This window comes from Varanus komodoensis, unplaced genomic scaffold, assembly GCF_004798865.1.
Source record: "Varanus komodoensis strain SLA01 unplaced genomic scaffold, ASM479886v1 scaffold44_3, whole genome shotgun sequence".
Classification (NCBI taxonomy): Eukaryota; Metazoa; Chordata; class Lepidosauria; order Squamata; family Varanidae; genus Varanus; species Varanus komodoensis.
In genome coordinates this window covers 3,532,267-3,549,224 of record NW_025336010.1, presented here as the reverse complement: position 1 = coordinate 3,549,224, position 16,958 = coordinate 3,532,267, and the positions used below count along the sequence as shown (strand labels likewise).

The window sequence follows — 16,958 nt, the reverse complement described above, 5'->3', positions numbered from 1 at the left end:
AGGCATTCAAGTGAATGTCAGCAAGTCACCCCTGTCCACAAATACTGACGTTTGCAAAGAATTCTAAAAGGCTGGAGAAACAGGAAGTACATTTGTGGAATTGATTTGTATTTCTTCCCAGCAGGACACGTCCTTCTATACATTTGATACTTTTATCTTGAATTTCCTTTTAATTGATCTGAAATAGCTATTAAACTAATGGGTGCATAATTTCCTAGACAGCTCACTCCCTTGGTGATCATTTTTCAGGACAGAGGTTATTCTAAGGACATGCTATGTAATTTTGTTACAATATTTGCTATTCCACATTTGAACACTCTAAAAACTCTAGGATGGAAACCAACTGGGCCTGTTGTGCCCAAACTACAGCGTGGGTGGATATTTCAGACTCTGAATCTGAACAGGAAAAAGAAGCAAGGTCAAGATGCTTAGTTGAACTGCCAACACCAGCAAGTTGCAAGATTAACAAAGTGGCTGGTGAATCTCCCCCTCTAGTCTGGAAGAAGACACTGTGGAACAAGGAAGGTCAAGTGTGACTTGATCAGTTCTATCTGAGGACATTTCAAATGAACAGACCAATTAATGTCCTGAATACCTGCTGTCTGACCCACAATCAGCATGAAACTCAAGAGTGGAGCCTATTCTGCCTAGTGGGGAATAGAGGAACTTCACCTTGAAATAAACTTCTAGCATGGACAGAACCAACTAAGGGCTCATTAATTTGATGGAAGACTCTCTAGAGTCCCTTGGACTGCCAAGAGATCAAACCAGTCAATCTTAAAAGGAAATCAACCCTGACTGCTCTTTAGGTCAGATACTGAAGATGAAACTCAAATACTTTGACCATTTTATGAGAAGGAATAACTCACTGGAGAAGACCCTAATGCTGGGAATGATTGATAGCAGAAGGAGATGGCAGAGGTGGATAGATGGAGTCACTGGGACAGTGGGTGTGGGCTTGGGTGGACTCCAAAGGGTGGTGGTCAAGAGAGCCTGGGGTGAATGTTGTCCATGGGGTCATGAAGGGTCAGGCACGACTTTGTGACTAAACAACAACAAACTTGATAGATGCCTCTTGCTAACAACCCTTATGTTACTTCCAATTGGCCTGGTCAGCCACCTTTAATATAATAAAAACTGTACTTAAAAGCATCACATCTTCAGCTGCTGGGAAGGTAAAATGAGAGAGGGTGGAGAAGAGAGACACTTAGGACAGGCCCAATGATTTATTAGCTCTTTGCCTCAGTTCCTCAGACTTCCTGAAAATTCACGCAGAGATATCTTCATTCACGGTGAAGACAGTTTAGTATCATTCATTAAGCTTCTCTTCAATCTCTTTACTGTCAGTACTCCTTCACTGTCAATCAATAGTCCAATGGCATTCCTATCTGGTTTCCCACTTCTGATATAAAGATGTATCACTGTTCTTGATCTGACAGAAGCTCCAAAAGATGCTCTTTTTTCATGTTATTGTCTGCTTGCGTTTCTTTTGTGTTTGCATTCCTTTTTTTCTCATTCGGCAAACTTTTTTATTTTGGAAACCCATGTATTGTAAAAGTTAACATCTTGGATTCAATGGTGCCTTCCCAGCCGAGCTTCTATTATTGCAGTCCTGAGACATATCAAAGCAAGAACAGACTGAGCCATTCCATTATCAATTTGTTCCGAGTCACTGAATTTTACAAAAATTCTAGAGTCAAATGTGACTGTTGGACCTATGTGGAAATTTTCTATGCATAATGAAAAGAAAACAGAAGCAAAGTGATCCAATTCATGCTAAGCAAAATGATACTGAATAGAATTTTCAACGAATTCGTTTTCTGAACCAGCCAGGAAAATGTTCCACATTAGTTGATGCTCTTCATCCGTTTCAGCTTACCCAAACTTTGACCATAAGCCTCCCAAGACAGCTTAAAATCAGACTAATAAGAGATAATCTAACACATACTGTGCAGAAAGCCTTTGGACATTGAATGGGATAACGTATTTAATAAATAACGTCTTACAAAAATTAGGATAGATTCAACAAAATCCATCAATATGGTGCTTGCCGGAAATGAAACAGTTGTTCTTGATATGTTTTCCTAGGTCAGGCAGATTTAGACTTGTCAACTGAAGTGGCCCTGAGGCGCAGAATTCTCACTGAAATGGAACCAGAGGTACTTATCTCAAAGGCACCTCTCCCAGAAGTTCAGAAGGATAGTGAAGGTTTACAACTGCAGGTAGGGGTTATAAGAACTACAGCCATCTGAGCCTGGTACAACTCTTGACCTCATGAAGTTTAGTTGAGAGAGATGGGCCAACAGACAGAGACTTAACAGTTCCAAAAAGGCCCTCACAGAGGGAGGAGCCCCAAGAGCACTCAAAAGGAGGGTCCTCAGAAGTAATTGTTACAAATGAGTTCAATAAACCACTCCGTTCATGTCCGGATACTAATTCTTGGTTGATTGTGCTTGCTGGAAGCACATTGAAGAATTAAAGAGATTTTGCTAAATAACAGCCTGCTGCTTTTGAAGTGTGAAACACAGCTTGTGAAAGTTGCTAAATGCTTGAAAAATGTTAATCTGGCTGCTGCTGCTTCTGGTGTGAGGGTAGAAACAAAGGATTGTGGGAGAATGAAAATCTTGATCAAGCTGCTCCCCAGGCCACCTGCACTATCAATTTCACTCAGAGGTCTGCAACAAGTTGAAAAAAGGGGCAGAGCTTCCTCTAGCTGGTACTAATTCTTTCAGTAGCGATAGTTGTGATGTCAACAAAGATGTCTACCAGTCTTCACCCCAGCCCAGATACTACAGCTGTGTTGCTAATCTCTCCTGAGGTCAACTATATCCTCTTCTATTTCTTGTTGTTGCTAGTTGCAAAGTCGTGCCCTACCCATCGCGACCCCATGGACAACACTCATCCAGGCCTTCCTGTCCTCCACCATCCCCCGGAGTCCACCCAAGCTCATACCAACCACTTCAGTGACTCCATCTAGCCACCTCATTCTCTGCCATCCCCTTCTTCTTTTGTCATCTATTGTTCCCAGCATTAAGCTCTTCTCTAGGAAGTCCTTACTTCTCATTAGGTGGCCAAAGTATTTGAGTTTCATCTTCAGTATCTGGCTTTCTAAAGAACAGTCAGGGTTGATCTCCTCTAGGATTGACTGGTTTGATTGCCTTGCAGTCCAAGGGACTCGCAGGAGTCTTCTCCAGCACCACAATTCAAAGGCCTCAATCCTTTGGCTCTCAGTCTTCCTTATGGTCCAGCTTTCACATCCATACATTGCAACTGGGAAAACCATAGCCTTGGCTGTATGCACTTTTGTTGGCCGGGTGATGTCTCTGCTTTTTAGTATACTGTCTAGATTTGCCATAGCTTTCCTCCCCAGAAGCAAGCGTCTTTTGATTTCTTGGCTGCAGTCCCTGTCTGCAGTGATCTTGGAGCCCAGGAAAACAAAATCTGTAGAACTCCAAATTAGCAATAACCATTTATTAAAATTTGGATGTAGACCTTGGACATACCCTAGAACAAAGATTACTAACTTTCTAGGCAGTGGGAGAAGTATTTTGTCTTCCTCCCACAACCAACCAATGGCTGACTACTCTTATATGTTCATGACAAGACCCAAAGGTAACTGGATACTCCCAGCCACCTCAAATGTACCTCTTCACCTATCACTCACTGTCTGTTCCTGCAATAGTTTTCGCTATCTTTCAGCAAAGGTTCTCTTCGTTTGCCTTATTTCCTTTAGTGGTGAAGTAGACACTAGATCAGTTTACTAAAGGAGACTTCAAGAGTGCCAAATCAGAAAATTCAATTGTAAGGTACCTGAGGTGGAACAGAACAATGTGCTATCTGCCAAGTAGTAACGGTGGGTAGTACCCCAAGGTGGGTACAGTGATGCACTACATAGCTGCTCATGTAAATCTGAATGCATGGTTGAGAGTGTGTGCAACATGAACCTCCTCTGGAAGGTTCTGTACTACTAAATAAAGCAGAACACACACTCAGGAATGAGAAAAGAAATGACCTAATCAAACAACTATGTTGAAATACACCTGCCTGGTGTTTGATGAGATATTGCTTAAATACCATGGAGAGAAAAGGGGAGAGTCCATCCGTGGTCGGAAAATTGATTTAACAGTCTGCTCTAATGATATCTGGAACCAGCATGTCTCATGTTTGAAAAAATACTGCAGATCACTGTTCTAGGGTATGGAATAACCAAAAATGAATGGAGGACAGGGGTTCATATCAGTATCTACCAATCTTGGTGCTGACTCCAAGAATCCATAAAGTGTGGACAAATTCAAATAACCGGGGCAGATGCTGTCCAATGACCCCCAAGTGATTATGCCTACTCTATAACTAAAACAACAGACTGGTAATGAACAGCTAAACAGAGATGTCATGACTAGGACACCTTAGAGGACTTTCATTCATAGGGTCGCTGTAAGCTGGAGACAACTTGGCATTACGTAACAACTTTGAACTAATAAACTAGTAGTATTCCTTTACACAGAGTATGTATTACTCAACTAGGCAAAGTCAGCAATTCATTTGCTGGAAGACTGTCAAAGCTCATAAAACTCAGACACCTATCCCTTTCTTCTAATCCACATGGGAACAAATGATACCACCAAATGGAGCTACAAAGAAATCACATCAGATTTTGATGTTCTGGGGAAAAAAGTGACAAACACTGGGGTGTAAATATTGTTCTCATCCATCCTTCCATTTCTTAGAAGAGAAATTAAAAAAAAAAACAAGAAAATATTCCAGATGAACTGGCTACAAAGGTGAGAGATTTGGATTCTGGAACCAGACTATGCAACCTTATAGATGGACTCCTGGCAAGGGGCAGGTTGCACCTTGCCAGAGCTGGAAAGAATGTTTGGCCACAGTGTATCATCAGGACGACTATAAACTGAATTTTACCAACAACAGACAATAATTTAGTGACAACACTGGATGAGAGAGAAAAGCTCCAACAGTTTTCCAAATGAGTCTTCTCAATAATGTAAAAAAGCCAGATCATAAAACACATGGGCTTCAGTTTCTAATGCCCAGAGTATGGAAAATAGAATGAACTTGAACTCTTAATACAACAAAAATGTCCATAAAAGTGAACAAAATGGAAAAGGGTGAAATTCAGCCAAACCTGCCCCACCCTTCCGAACTGGGAATTATCCATTCCTTGCACTGAAAAAATCAAACTCCACAATACTATACCACTATAGCACAGTAAGTCAAAATGGGTAAAACCAAAAAAATCACAAGCCTCTTCACTTTACCAGGAAGTACACTTCTATAGAAATGAACTGTTTCCTCAGATCGATCTTGCTGTTAAAGGCACCCTTTATCCATTATATTCCAATGAATTAGAATGCAAGAGATCCAATGTTATCAATTGTCATAGAGTTATTTCCTAACATATAATCTTTCTGGTCACTGCTTTTTCATGCTTAGCTCTATTACACTTATTTCTTGAAGCAGAAGTTCTAGAAGTCAACTGTGAATATACATCTGTTATAACCTGTACCTTAATTTTATGAAATGTTCCTTGGCGCTAGACATTTAATGAAGAAGAAAAATAATCTCCTGATCTTGTTTTCCAAGTAGTTCACAATTGTATATGCATCTTTATTTTATAAAGACCTGTTTTTTTTTCAGTGTTTTCTTCAATCTTCTATTCTTTTGTGTGCCACTTTTGGTGTCATTTCCATCATTACTATTTGATGGTAGGAAGCACAGGATGGACAAATCAGCATTAAACTGACATGCATACACATCACTACTACATGCTATACAATTTTAAGCAAAACCTATTTCTTTTTGCCTTGACTTAGTTTTTAATTAGTAAATCAATACAGAACTTGTCTACTTAATTCTAAACCACTGAAATCTCTTATTAATCATCCCAGAGTACAGGACACAGAATAAAGGGCTTAAGCTACAGGAGGCCAGATTGGATGTCAAGAAAAACTTCCTGTTAGAGCAGAAAGGCAGCTGAACCAATGACCTAGGAATGTGGTAAGCGCTCCCACACATGAGGCATTCAAGAGTTGGGCAGTTGGTCCTGGATGCTTTAACTGGAGTCCTGCATTGAGCAGGGGTTTGGACTTGATGGCTTTTTATGTCCCTTCCAACTTTACTAGTCTATGGAATAATCTCTGAACACTGCCAGTAATGCTTAAAGAATGTTTTGTTTCTTTAAATCTATTAAAAAAACTAGGAACCTTAATCAAGCTGAAAGTTTTTCATCATCTTTAAAATGTATGAAACTCCACAATACTGAATGCAAGGAAAAGCAAAACTTGCAATTACAAGTGATGGCATCACATTACAGCATATGGTGACATAAGTCAGTCATTCCTAAATAAATCTAATAAACTATTAGTCTGCTAAATTAACTGTGGAATCTAGCACTTTCTCACCCTCTATTTCCAGATATTTGCACATACAGAATTTTGACTATGTATTCTGTTTGAATATAAACTTAGGACCTAAATTTCTGCATAAAAAGTGCTGCGATCCATGTAATTCTTAACTAATTCTAATATGGTGAAGATACTTACCTACCTACCTTTTCATATTATGACACATAAAGAATTTATGTTCCCTGATTAAGCACTCCTAATGTATTTGAATAACTATATATAACCTATATATCCGGCACCCCAAAACATTTGTTGAGTACTTTGCCTGCAGGGCAAGGGCTTCTTCTCAGTTCTTCGATAAACATCGCACAATTTAAAGTCCACCAGAATTTATCTTCTTGTCCAGTGCAGTATCTTTTAATTACTGCAAACTTATTTCTTTAGCTTCATCAGGCCAAAGGCAAGATCCTATCAACCTTGAATATGTGAATTGCTTGATATCCTGGGTATTCCCACGCACACCATTTTTCCAAAGCCTGATAGTGTACGCTGATCTTCTTGTACCCTGGCTGAACTTCTGAGAAAGAGCCTGATTCTCTTTTCTTCCTTCCCACGGCGATATTTAGCTTCCACTTTTTTCCAGTGAATCCAACGCTTTGCCTTTTCTGGATTAGCAGTGATTACCAACGCTCAACAACAATATGAAAGCGATCTCTTAATACTACACCGACTTGCACCGCTGTCTTCGTACTCACGAGTTAGTGTGAAGATACTCGAAGGTCAGCTGAGCACGCTGCAGGCTGCTGTAGTTTTTGAACGCCATGCTGAGACTCCTAGGCGAAGCCCCGCCCTTCCCCCAACCCCTGCAGAACAGTCGAGAACGCGCGCCCCCCCCCCCCCCCCCCGCTCCTTTCAAAACGAATGTTCTAGAACCGTGGCTATTGTCAGGCGGCCTCCCACCACCACCTCTCGTGGTTCTCTTCACGCGAGGTCGCTCATGGGGGCGCGACTCGCCCTACGTGCGTGCTCTCTTCCACAGCGTCGCCACGGGTCTTCTCAACCAGGCCCCCCCACCCAGGCCCCCCACCCAACCCCCTTCTCCCCGATTCCTCGCCCGTCGCCCGTTCTCTCTCTGGGGGTGTAGTTGGTTTTTTCTCCTCTGAGGCGATTGCAGCGCTACGTTTGTTCTTGCGGCGACGAAATAGTTCCGCGCTCGCCCTCCCAAGCGTGTAGCTCCCTTCTCTCCCTCAGACAAACCGCACTGAGAAGAAGGCGGAGCCAGGCTCGACTCCGCTTCCCGACGATTGGGCAAAGCCGTGCCACCTGACCCACGCAACATGGCGCCCTAACAGAAAAAGCACTGTCGTCCTCCCCGCAGACGCGTGAGAGGAAAGCGGCCGCCCTACCCCCACCTTGCCTGCAGACCGTTGAGGCCCCGAGGGGGAGGGGCAGTGACAGTTGGCGCATGCGCACCGCGCTCTGCACACTTGGCGCGGCGCTTCGCCTGCTCGCCGGAATCTTCCGTTGCGCCCTTTTTTCCTCCGCCTGGCTCGAGCCTCTCGGTCGCTCGTACCGTCCGTTGCCCGGCGTGGTCTGGCGACCGGAGCGCGCGCTCTGGGGGACCCCGCCCTCTTGGTGGTTGTGCCTGAAGAAGCCATTTTCCTCACAGCTGTCGCTGTCCGCGCCGAAGAAGACGCGCCTCAAAATGGCGGCTGGATGCTCTTGTTATTCGCGGCGCGTCCCCTTGTCGGCGTGACTTATCCGCCGCCGCAGTCCGCCGATCTTCCCAGGAGGATGGGCTCGTGGGTTCATTCGTCCGGGTGTGTTTCGCTTGCATGAGGAATAGTCTTGTGGAAATGCGGCTTGTTTAACGTTTATGAACGATGAGGGGTTTTCTAGTTAGCCTTCCCGTTTTCATTTCTTAGTGTGCTTTTCCTCCCGTGTGCTCTGAAGATCAGAAGATTAGGGGGAATGTTATCGTTGAATTTTACGTGCGGTTAAACTACGGGGGTTTCTCTCCGCGTTGCTTTCTAGTCCTAGTTTTTTCCCCCGAGGAGGCCATTTCTCGACAGCGAGAAGGGATGAATTGTTCTACTCTTGTTCTCTTGCTTTCCAAGGAGAAATGTTATTAATTAAATTGTTATACTGCCCGTAGCCAAAGCTCTTGTTACCTTTAGCTACTAAGAGTAGCTTGCTTTCTTGCACTAAAATGAGTTACCTTTGGATCTGTCACATTTGGTGATTACACTGTAGGGATTAGGTCTCTATATGTTGGAAAGTAGCAAACGTATACAATACGACAAATTTGTAAACTTTCCCCTTGCAAATAAGAGGAAAACCCCTTTCAGTCGGGCTTTTTAATTGCTAATCAGCACTGGAGTGCTGGAGTAAAGCAATTGTTCTCTGGACGTCTTTATGATGCATCTTCTTGCTGTGCTTCTGTGTACACAGACACAACTCTCTTTACTTTGTTTCTTTAGTAAAAAGCTGCAATTTTCCCATGAATTTGTATGGTCCAACAGCGATGGTGCTGAAGCATGGGCAGCAGGTTAAAAACAAGAGGTCAACATCCTTTTATGTAGATGTAAGTTCAACTATTCAGGATAAGTGGCTGTGCTCCATTTTCCACATCTTGGCATTTTGTAAATCCTGTGATTTGTGCTCTTGTTTAATTGAGTCTTTACATTATCCAAAAGCTCTTGCTGACCAAGCAGGAGGAACAATGAGGAAATTTTTGGTTTCTCTGCCCTTTTTCTATTCCCTCCCCCCCCCACCTAGCAGAGTTACACTTATCCTGCAGTTCTTTTAGATATCTTTAAACCAGTTTTGTGACTTTAAGGCTACCATCACAGTTCTTTCCAAGAGGTGGGGAGGGAGTATACAGTTGAAGTTTTGTTTTGTTTTTTGTTTTTTGTTTTTGTTTTGTTTTTGAGGAGAGGCCTCCTGGTTTTCCCCAAGGACCATAAATTTCCCATCCTGAAGTGCTATGTTGACATATCTGTTCATATTAACTTTATATATTTGTATCTGTAGTATTCAGATTGTGTACATTCTGCAAACATACAACTCATACAGATTCTAAAGCCTGGTATAACATCACAAAGAACTGGAAATGTTTTGAAGAAAAGGTGCTTCTTCCAGAAAATGACACAGCTATCATCTTATTCTTGAAGCCATTGTGGAGTTTTCTTTATTTCTTTAATTCTTCTGGGAAAAGAAATTGGTTTCCTGCTTGAATATGCATAAGAAGATCTCTCAATTCTTTCCTGTGAAATCAATCAACTTTGATACTGTGGAGGGATTACTTTTATTTTTTTAGAGCATTTTGAATGAGCCAGTCCTGAGGAAGAAAGCAGGAAGGATGTTTAAACCTTTGTGCAGGGTTGTTAATAAATGTAACCTAAGAGGCCTTTAAATTAATTATATATGTTAAGTTTTATTTTATCAAAATCACTTTTTATAAACAGTTGATATAGGAATAGTAACCAATATATCATACAGATAGATGAAGACAAGATTTGTCAAACAGATATGTATAGAATCAACGGCACATCTGGCACATCTTCCCTTACTCTTAGCCCTGCAAGAACTGAAATCCAAAAGAAATAAGAGGTTACTGCTTGGAGCATTTTTATGGTCCTTGGCCAAAACAGCTCCCCTAGAAGCTTATATATAATAAATGAAAACAAGACAGTTTCTGCCCACAGCCTTACAATCTAAAAGGCACAACTCACTAGAAAAGAATGATGGAGAAGGTATAAGAAAGGTAATCATTCAGGAGTGCTGGTGAAATGGCCCTTTTTTCCAATTTTTTTCCCCTCTGCTTCAGCCTATTGGAATAGCTGCTGGCAGGACAGTTGTGGGAAGAGCCTGATGGTTAAAAATACTCAGGTACAGAGACTGACTGCTGCTACATATTGTTTGGTGAAATCTCTTAAGCAATTTTGAAGGTGTTTTAGTGATGGCAATGATCACATCTGATTAGATTTTGTGAAACAGTCTGAACATCTCCTAAGAATGAAAGGGTGAAATAAAGATAACTTTGCATCTGCATGGGCACATCTTTAATGTAGAGACTGCTTAGGCTCTTGGTTTCTGCACCAGTATTGTGCTAATGCAGCTTGCAGTTTCTGGACAGGAATTGTGAGCTGGTTCTTGTGTGAGATGAGCCTTACCTTACGTGACTTGTATTCTTTCTGTTTCTGATGGGGAGAACTGAGTCTGGATGATTTTTCCATTTTCTGCTTTGTTATATGTGAACCAGGGTTCCCCTCTGTTCAACACATCAACATAATAAGCAGGGTTGTGGAGTTGGAAGCAATTTTGGGGTTTCTGGAGTCAGAGTTGATAAAAATGTGCTGACTCCAATGCCTAATAAATTTAAACTGTAATATAAATAATATAATTTCCTATTTCATAGATAATAATTTGATAAATCCATTTTAGGTTATATTTTCAGAATATATTTTAATTTTATACGTGAGAGTGATACCCCATGAAAAAATTCATTGTGGCAAAATGTCAACAAACTTGACTGTCTTTGAGCAATTAAAATAACAATAGATGGGAAATAAGATAATTGTGAAAAGGCGTGTTTTGCAAAAGTGTTTGTGGTTCTGATAAAATGCACCTACAAGAGCATCAAACTTAAAAATACACTTGCAACATTGTGTAGGTTGAGTGCTTTCAATCAATACAGCAAATAAATAATCAGTATATTTCCTATATTGATATATAAATAAGGGAGTTGGAGTCGAAGGTAGAATAAATTCAAAGAGTTAGGGTTGGAGTTGAAGGTTTTCTGTATTGACTCTACAGACCTGATAAGCAAGGATTTGTTCTTGGCTTGTTTACTAATTGACCAGTATTTGAATATAACAAGTCATGAGTCAGTAAAATTAAATTTGATCAGAATTCTGAGGAGAGGAGGTGAGGGAGTACATGAATCTGTTCTCTTTTGAATGCATAGTACTGAATTAATGTCTACTATTACAGACAAGCATCACTGTTGGGTCCAGCGGAGGCCAACAAAAATCCAGAGCTTGAAACACTGTCCTGTGAGGAGAGACTGAGGGAACAGGGCACATTCAGCTTTGAGAAGAGAAGACTGAGGAGGAACATGAGATCCCTCTATAAGTACCTTCAAGGCTGTCGCAAGAGGAAGGTCAAGATCTTTTGCTAATGCCAGAATGTAGGACAAGGAATAATCAATTCAAGTTGTGGCAACCCAGATTCAGGCTGGACATCAGAAAAAGCTTCCTCACTGTCAGAGCAATACAACAGTGGAAGCAGCTGCCTAAAGAGGTGGTGGGCTTTCCTACACTAGAGACATTAAAAAAGAAACTGGACAGCCATCTGAGTGGGATGGTGTAACATGGTGTCCTGCAACAGCAGGGGGTTGGACTCGGTGGCCTTCATGGCCCCTTCCAACTCTTCTGAGATAAGAGTAGTTTTGTCCTGCTTACTGTCTAGGGCTGATTTTTGTAATCTGAACTGGGGAGATCAGTTTAGAGCCCGATTCTTCTTAAAAAGTAAATCATCCATGCATAAACTCAGAATTTAAATGCTAGATTGTGGACTTTGGAAAATATGCAAGTGTTGATTTTTTGATACTGTGTGTAATAAAGTGAGAATGTTTCACATTGCAAATGAACTCAAATATGTGATTGTTCTTGTCACACAACACCTGGAATGTTATTTGCACAGGCATTCCTCAAGTGACTAATGCCCAAGTTACGAACTACTCGTACTTACAAATGAACTGCCATAAAGTATATTAATTTTAAAAAATTACTGTGGAAAATCATCATTAACATAGAAGCAAAACAGCAGAGAGGGAGGGCGTCCAAAGCATGCCGTCTTGCCATGTTCAGCTGGAAAGGGAAATCCCTCTGGCATTTCCTTGCTGCAAAGACACTCCATGAAATTCTAAATATAGTAGTTTGTACTAATGTGTTAGCACCATTATTGTTGTTGTTAGTCACAAAGTTGTGTCCTACCCATCACAGCCCCTTGTACGACATTACTCCAGGCTCTCTTGTCCTTCACCATCCCCCGGAGTCCACTTAAGCTCACCAACTGCTTCAGTGACTCCATCTAGCCACCTCATTCTCTGCCGTCGCCTTCTTTTGCCATCTATTGTTCCCAGCATAAGGCTCTTCTCTAGGGAGTCCTTCTGATTAGGTGGCCAAAGTATTTGAGTTTCATCTTCGGTATCTGGCCTTTAAAGAGCAGTCAGGGTTGATCTCCTCTAGGACTGACCGGTTTGATCGCCTTGAGGTCCAAGGGACTTGCAGGAGTCTTCTCCAGCACCACAATTCAAAGGCCTCAATTCTTCGGCACTCGGTCTTCCTTATGGTCCAGCTTTCACAGCCATACATCGCAACTGGGAAAACCATAGCTTTGACTAGATGAACTTTGGTATGCAAGGTGATGTCTCTACTTTGTGGTATGCTGTCTAGATTTGCCATAGCTTTCCTCCCAAGGAGCAAGCATCTTTTAATTTCTTGGCCTCAGTCCCTGTCTGCAGTGATCTTGAAGCCCAGGAAAATAAAATCTCTCACTACCTCCATTTCTTCCCCATCTATTTGCCAGGAAGTGATAGGACTGGATGCCATGATCTTTGTTTTCTTAATGTTGAGTTTCATGCCAACTTTTGCACTCTCCTTTTTCACCCGCATCAAGAGGCTCTTTAGTTCCTCTTCACTTTCTGCCATTGAAGTGGTATCATCTGCATATCTGAGGTAGTTGATATTTCTCCCTGCAATCTTAATTCCAACTTGTGATTCATCTAGCCAGGCCTTGCGCATGATGTACTCTGCATATAAGTTAAATAGGTAAGGGGGCAATATACAGCCTTGCCAAACTCCTTTCTCAATTTTGAACCAATCAGTAGTTCCGTGTCCAGTTCTCACTTTTGCTTCTTGCCCCGCATACAGGTTTCTTAAGAGACACATAAGATGATCTGGTACTTCCAACTCTTTAAGAAATTGCCACGATTTGTTGTGATCCACACAATCAAAGACTTTAGTGTAGTCAGTGCAGCAGAAGTAGATGTTTTTCTGTAACTCCCTAGCTTTCTCCATGATCCAGCATATGTTGGCAATTTGATCTCTAGTTCCTCTGCCTCTTCGAAACCCTGCCTGTACTTCTTGTAGGTCTTAGTCCACAGAGCCTAGCTTGCAGGATTTGTTAGCATGTGAAATGAGCGCAATGGTACGGTAGTTTGAACATTCTTTGGCATTGCCCTTTGGAGCAAGCACCATAGCATATACCAGATTTGTGTGTACTTGTCTTGTCTGTTAGGGGCCTGATTTTAGAATATTCTCCAGGTAGACTTGTCTGGCCAGTACCAAGTAGAAACCTTTTTTATTCTAGACTTTTAGAATTTTTCAGGTCAAGTGTTTAATACTCAAGACTATTTCCTATATTAGTTTTCTCTAATATTTTCTTGTCTTGCCATGTTTGAATTATTTGGGAATTTTTGAGGGACTCTTTTTTAAACCCATGTTACAGCAATTGTAGTACTAGTTTGTCTTTCCAATTGCTATCTTCCTCTTGCAGTCTGGTTTTAGAGAAACAGGTTTTAGAGACCTATTTATAACCAAAGCCTATACTGACCTCAGAAAAACAAGATGACACTCATTTGCTTTTACAAGATTCTGTAGATCCGATTTGAAGGAAACTCTGAAGTGAAATGCTGTTGGATCTGTCAAACTTGTACATGCAGTATTGTTCCAATGCCTGCTGAACTAAAAGAAAAAGTCATTAGTAGTCATCTTCAATTTAACTTAAATTTTTTAAAAATTGAAATTGCTTTGGTGACTAGAGAGCTGAACTTGGCAGCTGCTAAGTTTGATGCAGCCTTCCCTAATTTGGTGGGCAACATGTTTGAGAATGATAAAAATGGTGATCCAACTCATCTGGAAGGCAGCAGTTCGGGAAAGCTGTACCATTGTATGGTCTTGATGACTTGCCTAGAAACGTGTATCTATTGCTATTTGATATAGGTATTGTGAAGGCTGACCCATTATTTTAGATCGTAAGCAGAAAGGAAAAATGGGTACTTTTGAAACAATTACAGTTTCAGGAAATAAAGAGGGATTGGCATTTTTCTGACTGTAGATATCGGCAGTGTACATTAATTACACTGATGGAATGCAAGACCTTTTTAAAAAGGAATTGCTTTTCATAATAGGCCTTTGTCCCATTAGTTTCAAAATCACTTGGAACTTAGATTAATCCAATGTACTCAACATTTTAGGTCCATATGGGCACATGCGGAAACTTGAGAAACTTTTATGGACACAGCCACAGAATGCCTAATCAGTAGATTGCTACTTTGCTGCTGTGTTTACCTGTTACATCTAAGGATCTTCTTTTGCAAATTCTTTTGTTTCATGTCTGTTAGTTACCATTTCTCTTTAACAAGTGATTGTTTCATTCAACGGAAGTGATGTCACAATATGGTAAATACTTTTAAAGCTAAGTTTTGGTAATGTTTAGTACTTGTTTCTTTTTGGTGGAAGGCTATTACACATGTTTGGTACTAGAACAATCTTCTGTATTCACATGTTCTTTTAAATTAGTTTTTGAATACTTTTTGAAGGCAGCCTTGTGTAGACTTAATTGGAATTGTTCAGAACTGATTTATCTAATGCATGTCTTGCCTTCACTTGATCTGCATTCTTCTGGAACAAGCATAGTTGGCATAGCTGTGTCAACTGCATAAAGGTACTCCTGGCTGTTGTCAAGGATCTCTACAGCTTTCCTGGAATGGGGTGGAAGGGATGGGGAGAGATTTGGGTGTTATTTGCATGTTGGTAACATGAAAACCTAATACAGATGACCTGTTGCTGCTTCATGTAGATGTTTAATAGCATGCAGGATAACTAAGATCCTGAGGGATATAGTAAGCTGACAACCAAGACATCAAGAAGTGCTAGCATGAGCTTCTGAAACTTTCACAAAGCTGTGCCTTCAGGCTGCATACCAGGAAGCCAACTCAGAATGGTACTATGCTATAGAAATTCACCTAGAGGTCCAGCCAAGCCAACAGAGATTACGCACTCATTCCTTCAGATTCTTGGCATAAATCAGGGCTCTATCAAGGCTCTGTCAATCCCCAGTCAAGATCTAAAGCTGAATTGAAATCAAAATCAACTGAATACAAAAAAAGCTGCATGTTCTGACGTCTAGAAATGCATTATTGGAGACTCTGCAGAAAATCTTCAATATGTGTAGCATAAGGATTTAGGTTTTTTCCCTTTTTTACTTTGGTAACTGTCTCACTATAGCTGTTCAAGCAAGCTAAATGATGAAGCATTCTCCAATCCTGATCTCTGCAGCCCTCTGACTGCTCTTAATAGCTAAGATCATTACGAGTCAAGTACATACATTGTTGGTCTCACTTTTCTAAGAATTCTGTCCATATCTTTTGGTTTTCTATATAGGAATGTCTGCCATGTAACTGGACATGCAGGTTCTAATTGCACCAACTAACATAAGCAATGAATATAAATCTTATCTGCCAAGTGTCAAGCAAATTCATCACAGTGGGCTAAGAGCTGTCCTGTCCATCTTTTGGTTTAAGGCAGTCATGGCGAACCTTTTAGAAGACCGAGTGCCCAAACTGCAACCCAAAACCCACCTATTTATTGCAAAGTGCCAACACTGCAATAAAACCTGAATATTGAGGTTTTGGTTTAGAAAAAACAACTCGCAGCCTGTCCAACAAATCTATGTATGTATCCTTGGCAACACACCGACTGTCCATGCGAAAGCTCAGACGAGTCGCGGCTAATGAGTCATGACATCACCTGGCGCTGCTACTCCTTTCTGAGCATGCACATGGCCCCTATGTATGCTGTTATCCGGTGCTTGGATGCTGGGGCGACTTGGCTCACGTGCCGACAGAGAGGGCTCTGTATGCCTGCTGCAGCACATGTGCCGTAAGTTTGCCACCACTGGTCTAAGGTATAAAACAACTCAGAACAGTCCTGCAAGCTTACTTTGTGCATACAGTAATGGTTAAAAAGTGTGGGGTGACAAGATAAATCCAGGCAGACAGTGATCTGTTTGACAATGAAAATATATGAATATTTCCCCCACCTCTGGTCACCCATATCCTAACCTTATCCCATCTCTGCCAAAATACTTCAGTTGTGTGCAATGGAGTGTGTGGAGCTTGGAACTACCTGGGGGAGTTGCACTGATGTCCATGAACCACAGCTGATGCAAAGGCTTCTGTGTTAACACTGACTTTTCCTAGGAGATCCAGCCTGATTTACTCCCAAGATCACCCCTGAGGACCCTGTGGCCAACTCGGACAGCAATTAAGCCAGCACCTATCTGTCATTGCATTGCATACTGATACTCCTTCAATGGAAGAAACAAAGCAACGTGATTACAATAGAAGAATGACAGAGCCAATGATGTCACTCTACCTAGTACAGGGACAAGATACAATTGTGCAATCTTTTTGTTATTTCTAACTAAACCTTGTATCCATCTTTTCTGTTCTTTTGCAACAAAATTCCCATGATGAGAACAGACTGGCTGAAGTTTCTGCCAAGAAACAAAAATGTCAAAACAACG

The 16,958-nt window shown here is 41.3% G+C and overlaps 1 protein-coding gene across 1 annotated transcript in view; it reads right to left on the bottom strand.

Annotated features, from left to right (window-relative positions):
• Positions 1-7,405, bottom strand: part of MORC2 (MORC family CW-type zinc finger 2) — a 129,211-nt gene extending 121,806 nt beyond the window's left edge. Inside the window, exon 1 of the mRNA XM_044444247.1 lies at positions 7,118-7,405. Within this exon, the coding sequence (XP_044300182.1) occupies positions 7,118-7,185 (68 nt within the window). The 5' untranslated portion in view covers positions 7,186-7,405. The remainder of the gene's footprint in view (positions 1-7,117) is intronic.
• Between the last annotated feature and the right edge of the window lie 9,553 nt (positions 7,406-16,958).